This window comes from Medicago sativa, chromosome 7 (genome assembly GCF_051527215.1).
Source record: "Medicago sativa cultivar Bolivia chromosome 7, Bolivia_mono, whole genome shotgun sequence".
In the NCBI taxonomy this organism is placed as follows: Eukaryota; Viridiplantae; Streptophyta; class Magnoliopsida; order Fabales; family Fabaceae; genus Medicago; species Medicago sativa.
This window is the reverse complement of record NC_140755.1, coordinates 103,077,507-103,090,170: the sequence shown is the minus strand read 5'-3', so window position 1 is coordinate 103,090,170 and position 12,664 is coordinate 103,077,507. Positions and strand designations below refer to the sequence as shown.

The following is a 12,664-nucleotide window of genomic DNA, read 5'->3' as shown; positions in this document are numbered from 1 at the left end:
TCTCTTCATTATTGGTTTAAATCAAGGTGGGTCTCACACGTTGGAAATGGGTTCCACTTAAAGTGGTGGGACACACATTAGTTTCATCCAATAAGAGAGTGAGTGTGTCCTTAGCATCAGGGCCGTCTTAACAAATTTGTTGGCCCTGTTTAAATTTTTAAGGATTCACAAAAAATTTAAATTTTGGGCCCCAAAAAACCTAAATAAGACACTAAAAAGAAAATTATTAACAAAAATCACCTTAGTGGGAGTTGAACCACCAACCACAAACACAACCAAAAGCAAGCGCGCCACTGAACCTCCGTGTCTTGTTTGAAATGTTATTCGCATTAACTATATATAAATACTAATTAAGTGCCTAACATATAAAAAAAAATATGTTTCGGGCCCCAAAAAAATCGAGGCCCGGTGGCATAGCCCAGCCTCGACGGGCTATGGGCCGGCCCTGCTTAGCATTACTCTAATATAATAGAACAATCCGAGACAAAAAAGAAAAGTAGAAAAATCAACGCTGATTTTTTATATTCCTTCTCTTATCTTTGTATTACTATTTTAAAATAGATATTGCGTGTACATTGTATACGATAACAACCCATACTTTTCTCATTTTACAATTTGCCCATATTTATAGGATATAGGTCAATAATCAATACTGTATGTAGTTTACTGAAATAAATTTGCATTTTATTTTCTTTAAAAAAAAAAAGTGTTTTGTTTTGTTAGCGTGGCACTGTACTTGAAGCGAAGCGGTCACTATTTGGCTTGGATTGAATTGAATTTAAGTGCAATCAATCAGATTCCGAAGGAGATTGATTGAGAAAGTAACCTTCGCTTCGTTTCTTCTTCGATTGGATCTGTATTAGGCGCAATGGATTGGGGTTTTGTGCATAAAACATGGGATAAATGGGCTTCTACTAACATTGGTCCTCGTGAGTTAGTTAGTTAGTTAGTTATTTAGCTTAACCTTTCGTAGATTCATTCATTCATCACATTTATTTGATTCATATTTTTATTTTTATTTATTTAGGTCTTCCTTTAAAAGCTGCTTTGCTCATTAATTATGATCCAACTGCACCTTCTCGCTTGTTATCTACCCTGTAAGAACCTTCAACAACAACCATTCTTCTTTTTTCTTATTTCTTCAATTCTACTGCTTATGATTATCAATGAATGAATGCTCCCAGTGCTGAACAGGAAGGAATTAAAGTCAATATCATTGAATTGCGACATTTTGTCGACTTTATCAGAAACAACAATAATCTCCAGACTCAGAGCTTCTATATTGGATCCCATCAGTGTAAGCTTCAACTTCAACTTACCTGCATTTTCTACTTTTTGATGCCTGTATTATGCGAATTAAATGCCTAACTGTTAGAAGTTTCAATTAAAATATTTAACTAGGAAATAGGAATAATCAAGGCAGACACATGTGCTGCTTGCTGATGCATCCTCTAACACAAATCCCTATCAATTTCGTTGGTGCATACTTAGTTCTAAGCCTCATTGAGTTCTTAATGAAGAACTAAAAAAAATGCGAGCCGTATGGAAATTTTATTTTTCTGATTAACTTCTCTTTCAAATTCTACTTTTCGCGGTCTGCTTACGAATTTTATGGTCACTAGTGTTTTTAAATTGTTTAGGTTTCTGTTTAAAACAACATATATACAAAATATTGTGACGAGAGGATTTGAAAGAAGGGAGGGGGGATTATTCCCTAAAATTAAGTGTTCCAAACATATATTAGCATCGAGTTTGAAGGTCTATGATGTTCTGGATTTCAGATGGACAGGCCGATGCACGTTGTTCTATGCATGATATATTCATATGCATGTCATTAAACTCACCACAATTTTTGTGCATTTCTGTAACTCTGCCCGCTGATGTGGTGCATCGTAGATTCGTTGTTCTCTTATCTTACAATACTTATGTAAATTTGGATGGCAGACTTGGTCACAACAATTCATGAGAACTGGTTTAGTGCAAGGTGCATCAACACATCAAAACCTGCTGGGGAAGGTGCGATAGTTATGCAAACAGCAGCGTATATCTTGGTTGCCCTGTAAGTATATAATTCTATACAAACATGTTTATCGTGGACTTCAAACGCACTTTACTCTCTACTTTCGTCCTGCTACTTATCTTTTGTTTCACAGGTATGAAGGTTCCATTGGTCCGGCATCTTGTGCTATGGCAGCTGCTGATCAGTTAACTGCGCAACTAGGCCGAAAAAATCTTTAAAATGATCCTCCTCCAGACGACTTTACTTTTTTAGCTCCTCCAGCTGTTGTGCAGTGTTAGGCCAGGAACTAATGACACTACAATAAGTACTCTGCAAGTCTATCCCTGAAAGAAGTTTAGAAATACGAATTAGTTTATGCTTTTGTGTAGGTTGTTTAGGTTTGTTGTTATGGTATTATAGCTAGTTAGGTAGGGATGTATAATCCCCTTTCTGCTGCTCCTCTGAGAAACCTAGCACGGCAGACTCTTGTGGCCATGTGCATTGGTGATGTTCTAATGAAGCTATTGAAAAACCATGCTGGTCGCAGTATGACTAAGGTCCATCACTTTGTATGATCTACGTTTTGTAATAGACAGATTTTTTGGATCTGTTTCTCATGTTTGTTGGATCTTAAGCGGATAATTGTTTAAATTATTTCCATTTCCAACACCGCCTTTTGGTGAATGACCAACCGCTCCATAGGTAAAGGCAAATTGGAATGGCGTGGGGGATGTATGTTTGTCCTGCTTCATACGACCAGTTCATGTGTTACTTGTTGCTTTTCCACTTATCAAGTAAAAGAACTTGAAGTCACCAAGTGTAATATTTGTCCTGCTCCACTTAAGAGCCCTGTGCAATTTTTTTTCCCTGTTCAAATCCCTTCAGGAATAGCCTTGTGCAATTGAAGTAACCTAAATTGTTGATAAGCCAATGGGTTATGCACATACAAACTACCATTTTTTTATAACTTTAATTATTGTGTCCCTGCCATTGAATGTCATGTGGTGTATCGTTTCTCTAATTGTTACAAATTTCTATATCTAAGTAATCATTTTCTAGTTTATTTATATAATCTGCAGTAGTAGGATTATGAATTTAATTATTGTGTCCCTGCCATTCAAGTGGTGTACCGTTTCTCTAATTTTTACAAATTTCTACTATTATCTAAGTAATCATTATTTAGTTTATACAATCTGCAGTAGTTGTTGCACCTTTTTTGCAAACTAAGCTGATTCACCAAACTGAATAGCATGATCCAAGGGAGAAAACAGGAGGTACCAAGCCAATTTAGAACTTGCACCCAAATGTCCCTAAAGAATTCACAATAAAAAAACAAATGATTAACGGTGTCGAAATTTGTGCCAAACTCATCTTTACAAAACCAGTTTATAAGGTGGAGAGTATCTCCTTTTTATAAGTTCTTATCAGAAGTTTTATCTATCTGATGTGAGACTTGAGTTGAGGGGTCAAATTGTCCTTTGTTGGAATCATGTCATTACAAAGTTGTTGAAAAAAAAAGAGTCACCTTCAAAGTTGTTTTTCCCTAACCCTTAGAGCATCCACAATCAGTGGCGGAGCCAGGATTATTGTAAAGCCCGGGCAAAAAAAAATTTGCAACACATTTATAGGGGTTTACATAAGAAATTGCAAGCAAATAATAAAAAAAATTCTAAAGAAATTGCCCAATTTATAGGGGTTTATACAAGAAATTCATCGGGATTTACATAAAAAATTGCAAAAAATTTGGCCCGGAGCCCGGGCGGGTGCCCGGGGTCGCCGGGCCATAGAACCGCCCATGTCCACAATAGAGACCTTCAATCTTGAGGTCTTAAATGAGTTTCACATGGCCACATCATTTTTTTTAATACTCCCTCCGGTCCTAAATATAAGCAAATTTGACTTTTTAGATTCATTCAATTAATGATGTATGTGGTTCATAATATGAACCAAATACATTATTAATTGGATGAACCTAAAAAGTCAAATTTGCTTATATTTAGGACCGGAGGGAGTAATTTTTTAATAATAGTACCTAATAGACACTCAACCACTCCAATAGAGACTTTCTAACAAAATGTCTAAATGAGTCCCACCAATAACTCTTTATAATTTACATTTCAACAAAAGCAACTCAACAATGATTATTTTGTTAAAGTGTCATGCTACCTAGTACCATGATGTGTCCTCAAGCCACTAGTTAAGGATGTCAAAAATAGGAATTTTTTATTATAAACAACAACATTTTGACTTTCATAAAGTTAAACATTCCATTTTTCACCAATTTTCAATGCAAAATTTTTATATTAATCTCCTTAACTAGTGCTCTTAGAACACTTGTTAACATTTCTCTTTATTAAAGAATGATGTGGGGTCCACTTAAGAGCGAAGGTCTTAAGTGAGACCCTGAGTCTTAAGTGACCCACAAAAAAAAAATTCCCCAATAGGGATTCCTGTTAGGCACTGAGTCTTAAATGATGAAGACCTCACCATTGGGGTTTCGGAGGTTCGAATCAGGGTGAATGAGATTCGAACTCTGGCCATGCATATATTATGCATTATCTTTAATTGTTGTTAATAAATATTATTATATTCTACTCCCTCCGGTCCTAAATATAAGCAAATTTGACTTTTTAGATTCATTCAATTAATGATGTATGTGATCCATAATATGAACCACATACATCATTAATTGAATGAACCTAAAAAGTTAAATTTGCTTATATTTAGGACCGGAGGGAGTATATTAAAAAAAATGAATTTTATTAAATTTAAACACATAAAGATCATCTATAATTGTTTCATAAGGAAGTTAGATTTTTTTTTCCCTAAAAAAAAGGTTAGAACTTAGTAATTTATTCTGGGGAATTAGTCACTTTAGTCCCTGAATGGGAGATGATTCGTCACTTTAGTCCCTGAATGAAGAGAAATTGCAAAACAGTCCCTGCATGGTCAATTTCAGGGACTAAAGTGACTAACAGAGTCTACATTCAGGGACTAAATTGACTAACGAAATTTGCATTCAGGGACTAAATTGACTAACAAAGTCTACATTCAGGGACTATTTTGTAATTTATTTGCATTCAGGGACTAAAGTGATGAATCCCTTCCGATTCAGGGATTAAAGTGACTAATTCCCCAATTTATTCTCTTTGGTTCTTTCAAAAAAAAAAAAAAAACTCTCTTTGGTGAAAATACTTGTGTAAAAATATAATTTCTGCGTGTGATTTTATACAAGTGTAGATGCACGCACGCAGCCAGTGGTGACCGAAGGTCAGAGACGACTGAAAGAAAAAAAAAGAAGTTCGAAAATTCAATTAAAGTTGAAACGAAACGAACCAACTTTCCTTTAAATAAATATATCCAACGGAAACAAGAGGGATAATCAAGAAGAATCAAGCTGCTACAATGAAACCAAACAGTAGAATCAGTTGGCGTTCTTTACTATGCTTTATTATTTCTCTACTTTGTATTCTTCAATTCGAACCTTGTTTAGGAGGATCTTACAATGAAGAAGAAGCATACGTTACTCTTTTGTACGGAGATGAATTCTTATTGGGCGTTCGTGTTCTCGGTAAATCCATACGCGACACCAGATCCAATAAACACATGGTTGTTTTGGTCTCTGATGGTGTTTCCAATTTCGCCAAAAACCTTCTCCGTGTCAGTATTTTTCTTTCTTAATCTCTTTTTTTAATTAATTAAAGGTTTTCTTATTTTAACTGTTTGATTTAATTATGGTTTTTGTGTGTTGCAGGCTGATGGTTGGATAGTTGAGCAGATTACTTTACTTGCCAATCCTAATCGTGTTCGTCCTAAGAGATTTTGGGGTGTTTACACTAAGTTGAAAATCTTTAACATGACCAATTACAAAAAAGGTAACAATTAAGGTTGTTACTAAATGCAGTTTAGTTTACTTTAATAATGTTTTCTTCTTGTTGATTATTGGTTGGTTGTTTATGTGATGTGAATTTGCAGTTGTTTACCTCGATGCCGATACTATTGTGGTTAAAAATATTGATGATCTTTTCAAATGTCGGAAATTCTGTGCTAATTTGAAGCATTCTGAGAGGTTGAATTCCGGAGTTATGGTGGTCGAGCCATCTGAAACTCTTTTTAACGACATGGTCAACAAAATTAAAACTACTAAATCTTACACCGGAGGTAAAAACAATTTTTTGAGATTGTTAGTTTGGGTGAAGTGCCTTGTCTTCAACTGTGTTTCTTCCTTTTGCAGGAGATCAGGGATTTCTCAACTCCTATTACTCTGACTTTCCCAATGCACGTGTTTTTGATCCAAACTTGTCCCCAGAAGAGTTGAAATCCAGACCTGTTCCGGAAATGGAGAGACTATCAACATTGTATAATGCAGATGTTGGTCTTTACATGCTCGCTAACAAGGTACGGAGTATAGGTACTGAGAGGATGGTTCTTTCCTCGTGTCGTAACTTAAGTAATTAGAGTCACTGAGGCAAAATTGATATATGACTCTGTTTAAACCTCATTATGATTTATATGCTTATTTGACTTCAGTTTAGATAGAATGTATGCTAGGTTGATTGCTTTATCTGATATATGCCTAACTTGTTTGAGAGAATCCCACAGTTACATTTGCCTAATGGCTAAAAATGGCATTGTTCAATTCACATGAGTTTATTTGTTTCTATATGTAGTGTTCTATGTCCTATTGACCGGTATTGTCTGTAATAGTTAGAATACAGTATGGGATTCAAGTTATCTATATCAGTATTCTCAAAGGATTTATCGGTGGCACTGTGAGTAGCACAGATTCCTGTGGAGATTTTATCTCAGTGTCTTATTTTTAGGGCACCTTGTCGGAATTGCTGTCGAGTGCTGCAACCCCTCATGCATTTTTATTTCATTATTAAATCTTGAATAATGAATATATTATGTAGAATAGTTTACACACACTTGCTTGCATACAAAATATATGTATATGTCTCTCGGCATTCCTTTTCAATTCAGATTATCTAACTTTCTTCTAACTGTTCATGCTGATCTATCCAGTGGATGGTAGATGAGAAAGAGCTCCGTGTGATTCACTATACACTGGGACCCCTTAAGCCTTGGGACTGGTGGACATCTTGGCTTTTGAAACCTGTTGATGTCTGGCAGGTAATTATCCTCTTTTGGTTTGTTATTAATGTTGTAAAAAGGCTACATTGCCGAAGCAATCATGTCTACCCAGTTAAATCTTGTGACAAAAGTTTGCTGACGTATTTCTTCTTACCTTGGTGGGGTTCTTCAGGATGTTAGGGAACAGCTTGGGGAGTCCCTTCCTGGAACAAGAGGCGGCCAAAATCCTAATGACTATTTTCTTGTGAAATTTCTCTTTTTCCTACCATTCTGTGCTTTATTATTCTACTGCTATAATTCACTTATGAAGGTAAGTTATCATGAATGAGTTTATGTTCTCGTCCAATCTCAAGCATTAAGCACATGGGGCTTCGAATAAGTCTTGGAATACTGTATTTTTTGCAGAATCGAGAGTACTTTGGTTCATTTTGTAGAGGCTCCCTATGTGATCAAGTCAGGCACCTTTATTATAAGATTAGATCAAGTGGACCACTTCCTTATACAACTATCTCAACATCAGGAATCAATTCAATCCATCAGGTTGGTTTTCTCAGTCTCCTGGTTTTAGATTTGGATCATCTCATTTGAGGCCTTCATATGATCTAGCCATTTGATTTTGATGAGGTAGACAAACACAACGCCTTGTATAAGGCCTCCCAAAATCTCTTGTACAGGGCCCCGTGTTCTTCTCATGTACAGGAAGTTATATGTGTCTGTCTACTACTATCATCAAATGACCTGGTCAATGTTGTCATGTCATGGATTCAAATAACAGGATGCATAACCTCTAGTTGGACTTGCATACTTATATTTATAATTTTCAACATATTAAGATTTGTTTCGATGGTGTCAAGCAGCTCTCGAATGGTTCTCAGTGCAAGGTTCCTACCTATTTGGGCGGTATTTCTGTCTGTTTCTGTTTAACGGCTGCTGTGGTGTCTCTTGGACTAGCTCTCTTGATTGTTCCCCGGCAAGTGATGCCGTGGACTGGTTTGCTTTTGATGTATGAATGGACATTCACAATGTTTATTGTATTATTTGGAGGTTATCTTCATTTGGTTTATCGGTGGGGAAAACATGTGGCATCACGAGCAGCATCCTCGTCACTTCCTGAGTCTTTGGATTATGATTCTGGAAAACGTATGTTATCAAGAGTAAAGCTTATTTTGTGGTTTTGTCAATTTTGAATTTGAGATACATTTTTTCATAATTTTTTTCTTCAGTAAATTAATTTATACTGTATTTACAGGTCATCAAAGACAGATATCATCATGTGATGCTGCTACATGGTACTATGGATTAGGGATGGCCTTGTTGGCCATTGGTGCTCCATCTTTGCCTTGTCTTTTTGGAATAACTGCCTTGTTTTTAAGGTAATTCGCGTTCTAATGTATTAGGAAAGAGCTCTTATTACAGCATTTATAATTTGTCTATCGTTAAAATACTTCAAACCTTTTTTTAGGGTGAAAATTTCATCCGTGGTTCCAAAAGTGGCTCTTTGTTGCCAGTGCATGTCTGTTATCGGCTTATCGTTGACTAATGACTACTTCTCAAATTTCTATTGTGATTCAACATTTAAAGAGGCAGAAAAATAATAAAATTTTAACATGGACCAACTTTTATAATTTCGATATATTACAGTTAATTTTGGTGGCCTCTATACACATGTACTGTTTTCGGTCAGCTTTATGAATCAAATGTCATATATATTCTCTTGTACTTTTTAATAAGTTGTGGCTAGCAAGTTGTAGTTATGTAACTGTAATCCACTCATTTGAATTCCCTAAGAGATGTAATGTGAAAGATTTTAAGCTTGCATTGGAAAGGCTAAAAATCAGTTTGAGTGGCAAATCCTTTCCCTTTTCTCTCAATTCTCAGTATAATCTTTCCTAGAATCACATCAGAGTAGACTGATTGCAATTGTATCTTGTATGAAAACAGCTTTGCATCAGAGATTTGTTTGGAATTTACACATACCATTTATTTTTGTAATTTTAACAGGTTAGGTTTGATGGTTGTCGGGGGCATCATATTGGCATCTTTTATGACATATGCTTCTGAACATCTTGCTATCCGGTCATTCCTAAAAGGACTTGATGAGTGGGATATTGCTCCAAATAGGAGCCTGTGTTTCATATGTTGATTTTTGTAATAATAAGCGGTGATGTAAACGGTGGTCGATATTTGTTTCATTTTTACATCTTACAGCCTAGATTTGTATTGTTGTTCTAGTTGAAGATGTAAATAAAGGAATTTTTGTATATGTATCATTGTATTTGCTTAGGTTTTGTTGTAATATTATTGTTCTTATTCTTTCAAAATCTAGTTGGCCTTACCCGACAGAATTGTGCCTATGCACATTTTCAGATTCTCTTTTTATTCTACCAGTTAGTTCTACTGTCATTTGCACGTTATAATAGCGTTTAACCATATTAGTTTGTTCCCTACAGCAAGTTGTCATTTAATTACAACTTTAAATGACAACCCTTCTTAAGCCATGGTGGTGCTAGTTGGCTACAACTTGGTACCTTGGTTCTGCAATCAGATAATTTAAATATACTTTCATCAAAGTACGATCTGGTTTAGTTTCTCAAACACATTAATCTAAATGTACTTTTTAGATTTTGCACTATTCATATGTCGTTTTTATCACTTATTCACAATCCATTCATTCCACCATCCCTTGATAAAAATAAAATGAGAATAGTACAAAATCTAAAAAGTAAATTTAGATTAAATGTGTTTGAGAAACTAAACCAAATAGGACTTTGTTGAAAGTACATTTGAATTGAGTTTGTCTATCATGTGCAATGTTGTACATGTTAAAACAACTAAAAGTAAACAAATTTTTATTGAAAAACAATTATTTATTAAAAAGTTATATATTTAATACAAAATTTACAATTTTTAATGCAACAATTACTATTTTAAACTTCATAACATATGCAAATTTACACATAATAGAAAAACTCAAAAAAATTGACTTACTTTTCTTTGGTTCTCTCTAACAAAATTTTATCATTGATACATAAAAATTTGTGGGACAAATAGGCGACAATGATTAATATATGGGGTCTATATTTTTATTCATGTATTAAAAAGGGTGCCATTTTTTCTTTAATTTATACATGCGTCTATAATTTCACTCATTTTATCGTAAGTGAGACCTATTTTAATACCTGAATTGACATTTAAAAACCTGAATTTGAATAGACTTCAGTCAAACTGCATACGGTCAACACATTGAACCATCCGATCTAGATTAGATGGTCAAGATTTTAAGCTTATTTTTGTGTATTTTTAAGGGTTTTTCTATCAAGTACACCCTCCGGTCACTATTATAAGCAAAACTCAACATTTTAAGTTCATTCATTAAATAATGTATGTAGTCTTTATTATTGACTACATACATCATTTAATGAATGAACTTAAAATGTTGATTTTTGCTTGTAATAGTGACCGGAGGGTGTATGTTAAGAAGTTTAAAATAAAATTTTTGTATTGAAACTTGTACATTTAACATTAAATATAAAATTTTTGAATAAATAATTGTTGTTTTCAATATTTTTAATTTAAACTTTGGACGTGCAAAAATCTTGATCGGACGATCTAGATGTGATGGACTGCAATGCAATATATCCTCCTAACCGGACACAAACACAATCCATAGAAACCCTGAAAGAACAAAGCTCAATCAGTAGTGAAGCAGATCCATCAAATCGAAAAGCAAAATGCAGACGACACCGTTTTCTCCATCGCACTGATCTCAACTCGCTGGAAAATTCTACCGGACTTGCTCTTCCGCCGTCACAATCAGTGAGAAATTCCATCTTTTTTTTTTTTTTAAAACCTTTTTTTAACTTTTTTTTTCGGATTTTCTTTCCCCTCTCCTGCATGCGCGATGATTCGATTTCACAGCGATTTTCTGCGATTATAGAGTAAAATTAGCTTAATTTTGTTGAACTATCGATTTTAGATTTGTCTGTGTTTTTTTCAGTTTTTCTGAAGATGATGATGAACTTGGCATAAACTTAACCTAGCTGACGAAAATGGCAAAGTCGAAGAAGAAGAAGAAGAAAAGAGCGAAAACGAGTCATGATAATGATGATAATAATATTGATATTATTAGTAGTGTTTATGATGTACTTAACTGTGATGATATCATGCATGAGATTCTGCTTCGTGTACCACCATCAACTGTCTTCAAATCAATCCTTGTTTCCAAAAGATGGCTCCATTTTATATGCACTTCTTCCTTTCATCGTCGTTATTTGACTCAATGGGGCCAAAATTATCGACAATTAGGGTTTTTTGTATGCAACTTTTTGTATCTTGGAAGGCCTCGTGATGGTTATCGTCGCCCTTCTTGGGAGCCTGCACTTCCGTTTTTGTCCACTTGTAAAGAGGGTGATGATTTGGTGCGTTCTGGAATTCTCAAAAAACTTGGTTACTTTATGGATTCTTGTAATGGTGTTATACTTTCTGGTGTACACCCCAAGACTTACTATGTTTATGATACGATGAGCAAGCAACGGTTTCAGCTCCCGGAGCCTCAGCAGTTTTATAAAACTCTCTGTATGGCGTTGATTGTTGAGGAATATCTTGAGGGTGATATTTGCTACAAGGTGATCCGTGCGAAATGTGAATCTAAGCTTAAGGAACGCAACACTGTATCGGTTGAGACTTACTCGTCGAAAACTGGGAAATGGAAGCAGTCTACTCTGATGTGTTCTTCACCTTTTTCGTTGCGCCCAAGGACTGTAGGTATGGTGGTTGCAGGAGTTGTGCACTGGCTTGCAATTTGGGGAAAACTTGCTATTTATGATCCGCGTCTTGGGGATAGGAATGTAGCTTTGGTTAAACTACCGGCTGGTGTGTTATCACAGGAGCACGAGGAATCTGTTCTTGGGGAATCGTCAGATGGGCTATTGCAGTATGGTCAGAGCAATAATTTGGGTTTGGAGATATGGGTTCTTGAGAAGGAGCCAGCAGTTAACCCATCCACTTACTGCAACTGTACTCATTTGAAGTACAGTTGGATTCCAAGGTGGAGATTGAATTTCAAAGCAATATGGAAGCAGATACCAACCTTTAGCTTGTATTTTAAAGAGACTCAGATACTATCATTTCTTCCTAAGAATTCTGCATCTGTGTTTATTAGACTGGGCTGGAACATTTTCCTGTGTGATTTGGAGACCAAGACAGCAGAAGTAGTTAATTATCAGGGTCGAGGAGCTTCCATTTCTTGGGAATCTAGCAAAGTGGTTCCTTACTTTCTGCCTGCTTGGCCACGCTCTTCATCCGTGTCTTGATAGAATGGAACATGATTTCCGTTGAGTTGAAGGCTTGTCTTTTCTATTTCTAGATGTAATCTTTCTTTTCCATTTTGTTTTTAATCAGGATTGATAAATGGAAGTGAAACTAAGCTTTAAGCATCTTTGTTCTGTTTTAAAGTCTAGTGCTTTATATGATCAATGGTGTGTAGTTGTGTACTGTATCTGATAAGCTTCTGGTTAATCAAGTACTTGAAAATATTGCTCTTCTGATTAGGGGTGTGCAAAAAAACTGGAT

The 12,664-nt window shown here is 35.3% G+C and overlaps 3 protein-coding genes across 5 annotated transcripts; all 3 read left to right on the top strand.

The window, feature by feature from the left end:
- The first annotated feature begins 572 nt into the window (after positions 1 to 572).
- Positions 573 to 2,866, top strand: LOC146911547 (Profilin family protein). 2 transcript variants are annotated; one of them, XM_085725660.1, is made up of 5 exons: positions 573 to 929; positions 1,028 to 1,097; positions 1,185 to 1,297; positions 1,945 to 2,059; positions 2,154 to 2,866. In XM_085725660.1, the coding sequence occupies exons 1-5, from the start codon at positions 869 to 871 to the stop codon at positions 2,236 to 2,238; spliced, it is 444 nt and encodes a 147-aa protein (XP_085581786.1). In that variant the 5' UTR covers positions 573 to 868; the 3' UTR covers positions 2,239 to 2,866. The 2 variants fall into 2 exon arrangements, with proteins under 2 accessions (XP_085581786.1, XP_085581785.1); XM_085725659.1 differs by having other exon boundaries at positions 657 to 941; positions 2,154 to 2,666.
- Positions 2,867 to 5,231: 2,365 nt separating this feature from the next.
- On the top strand, positions 5,232 to 9,414 carry LOC146911546 (inositol phosphorylceramide glucuronosyltransferase 1-like). Of its 2 annotated transcripts, none has more exons than XM_085730177.1 (10): positions 5,232 to 5,659; positions 5,754 to 5,874; positions 5,975 to 6,160; positions 6,234 to 6,397; positions 7,025 to 7,132; positions 7,266 to 7,403; positions 7,499 to 7,633; positions 7,951 to 8,233; positions 8,343 to 8,466; positions 9,095 to 9,414. In XM_085730177.1, the coding sequence occupies exons 1-10, from the start codon at positions 5,405 to 5,407 to the stop codon at positions 9,234 to 9,236; spliced, it is 1,656 nt and encodes a 551-aa protein (XP_085586303.1). In that variant the 5' UTR covers positions 5,232 to 5,404; the 3' UTR covers positions 9,237 to 9,414. The 2 variants fall into 2 exon arrangements, with proteins under 2 accessions (XP_085586303.1, XP_085586302.1); XM_085730176.1 differs by having other exon boundaries at positions 7,927 to 8,233.
- A 1,345-nt stretch (positions 9,415 to 10,759) lies between these two features.
- On the top strand, positions 10,760 to 12,640 carry LOC146911545 (F-box associated ubiquitination effector family protein). Its single transcript, XM_085730175.1, has 2 exons — positions 10,760 to 10,909; positions 11,091 to 12,640. The coding sequence occupies exon 2, from the start codon at positions 11,143 to 11,145 to the stop codon at positions 12,403 to 12,405; it is 1,263 nt and encodes a 420-aa protein (XP_085586301.1). The 5' UTR covers positions 10,760 to 10,909; positions 11,091 to 11,142; the 3' UTR covers positions 12,406 to 12,640.
- The last annotated feature ends 24 nt before the right edge of the window (positions 12,641 to 12,664 follow it).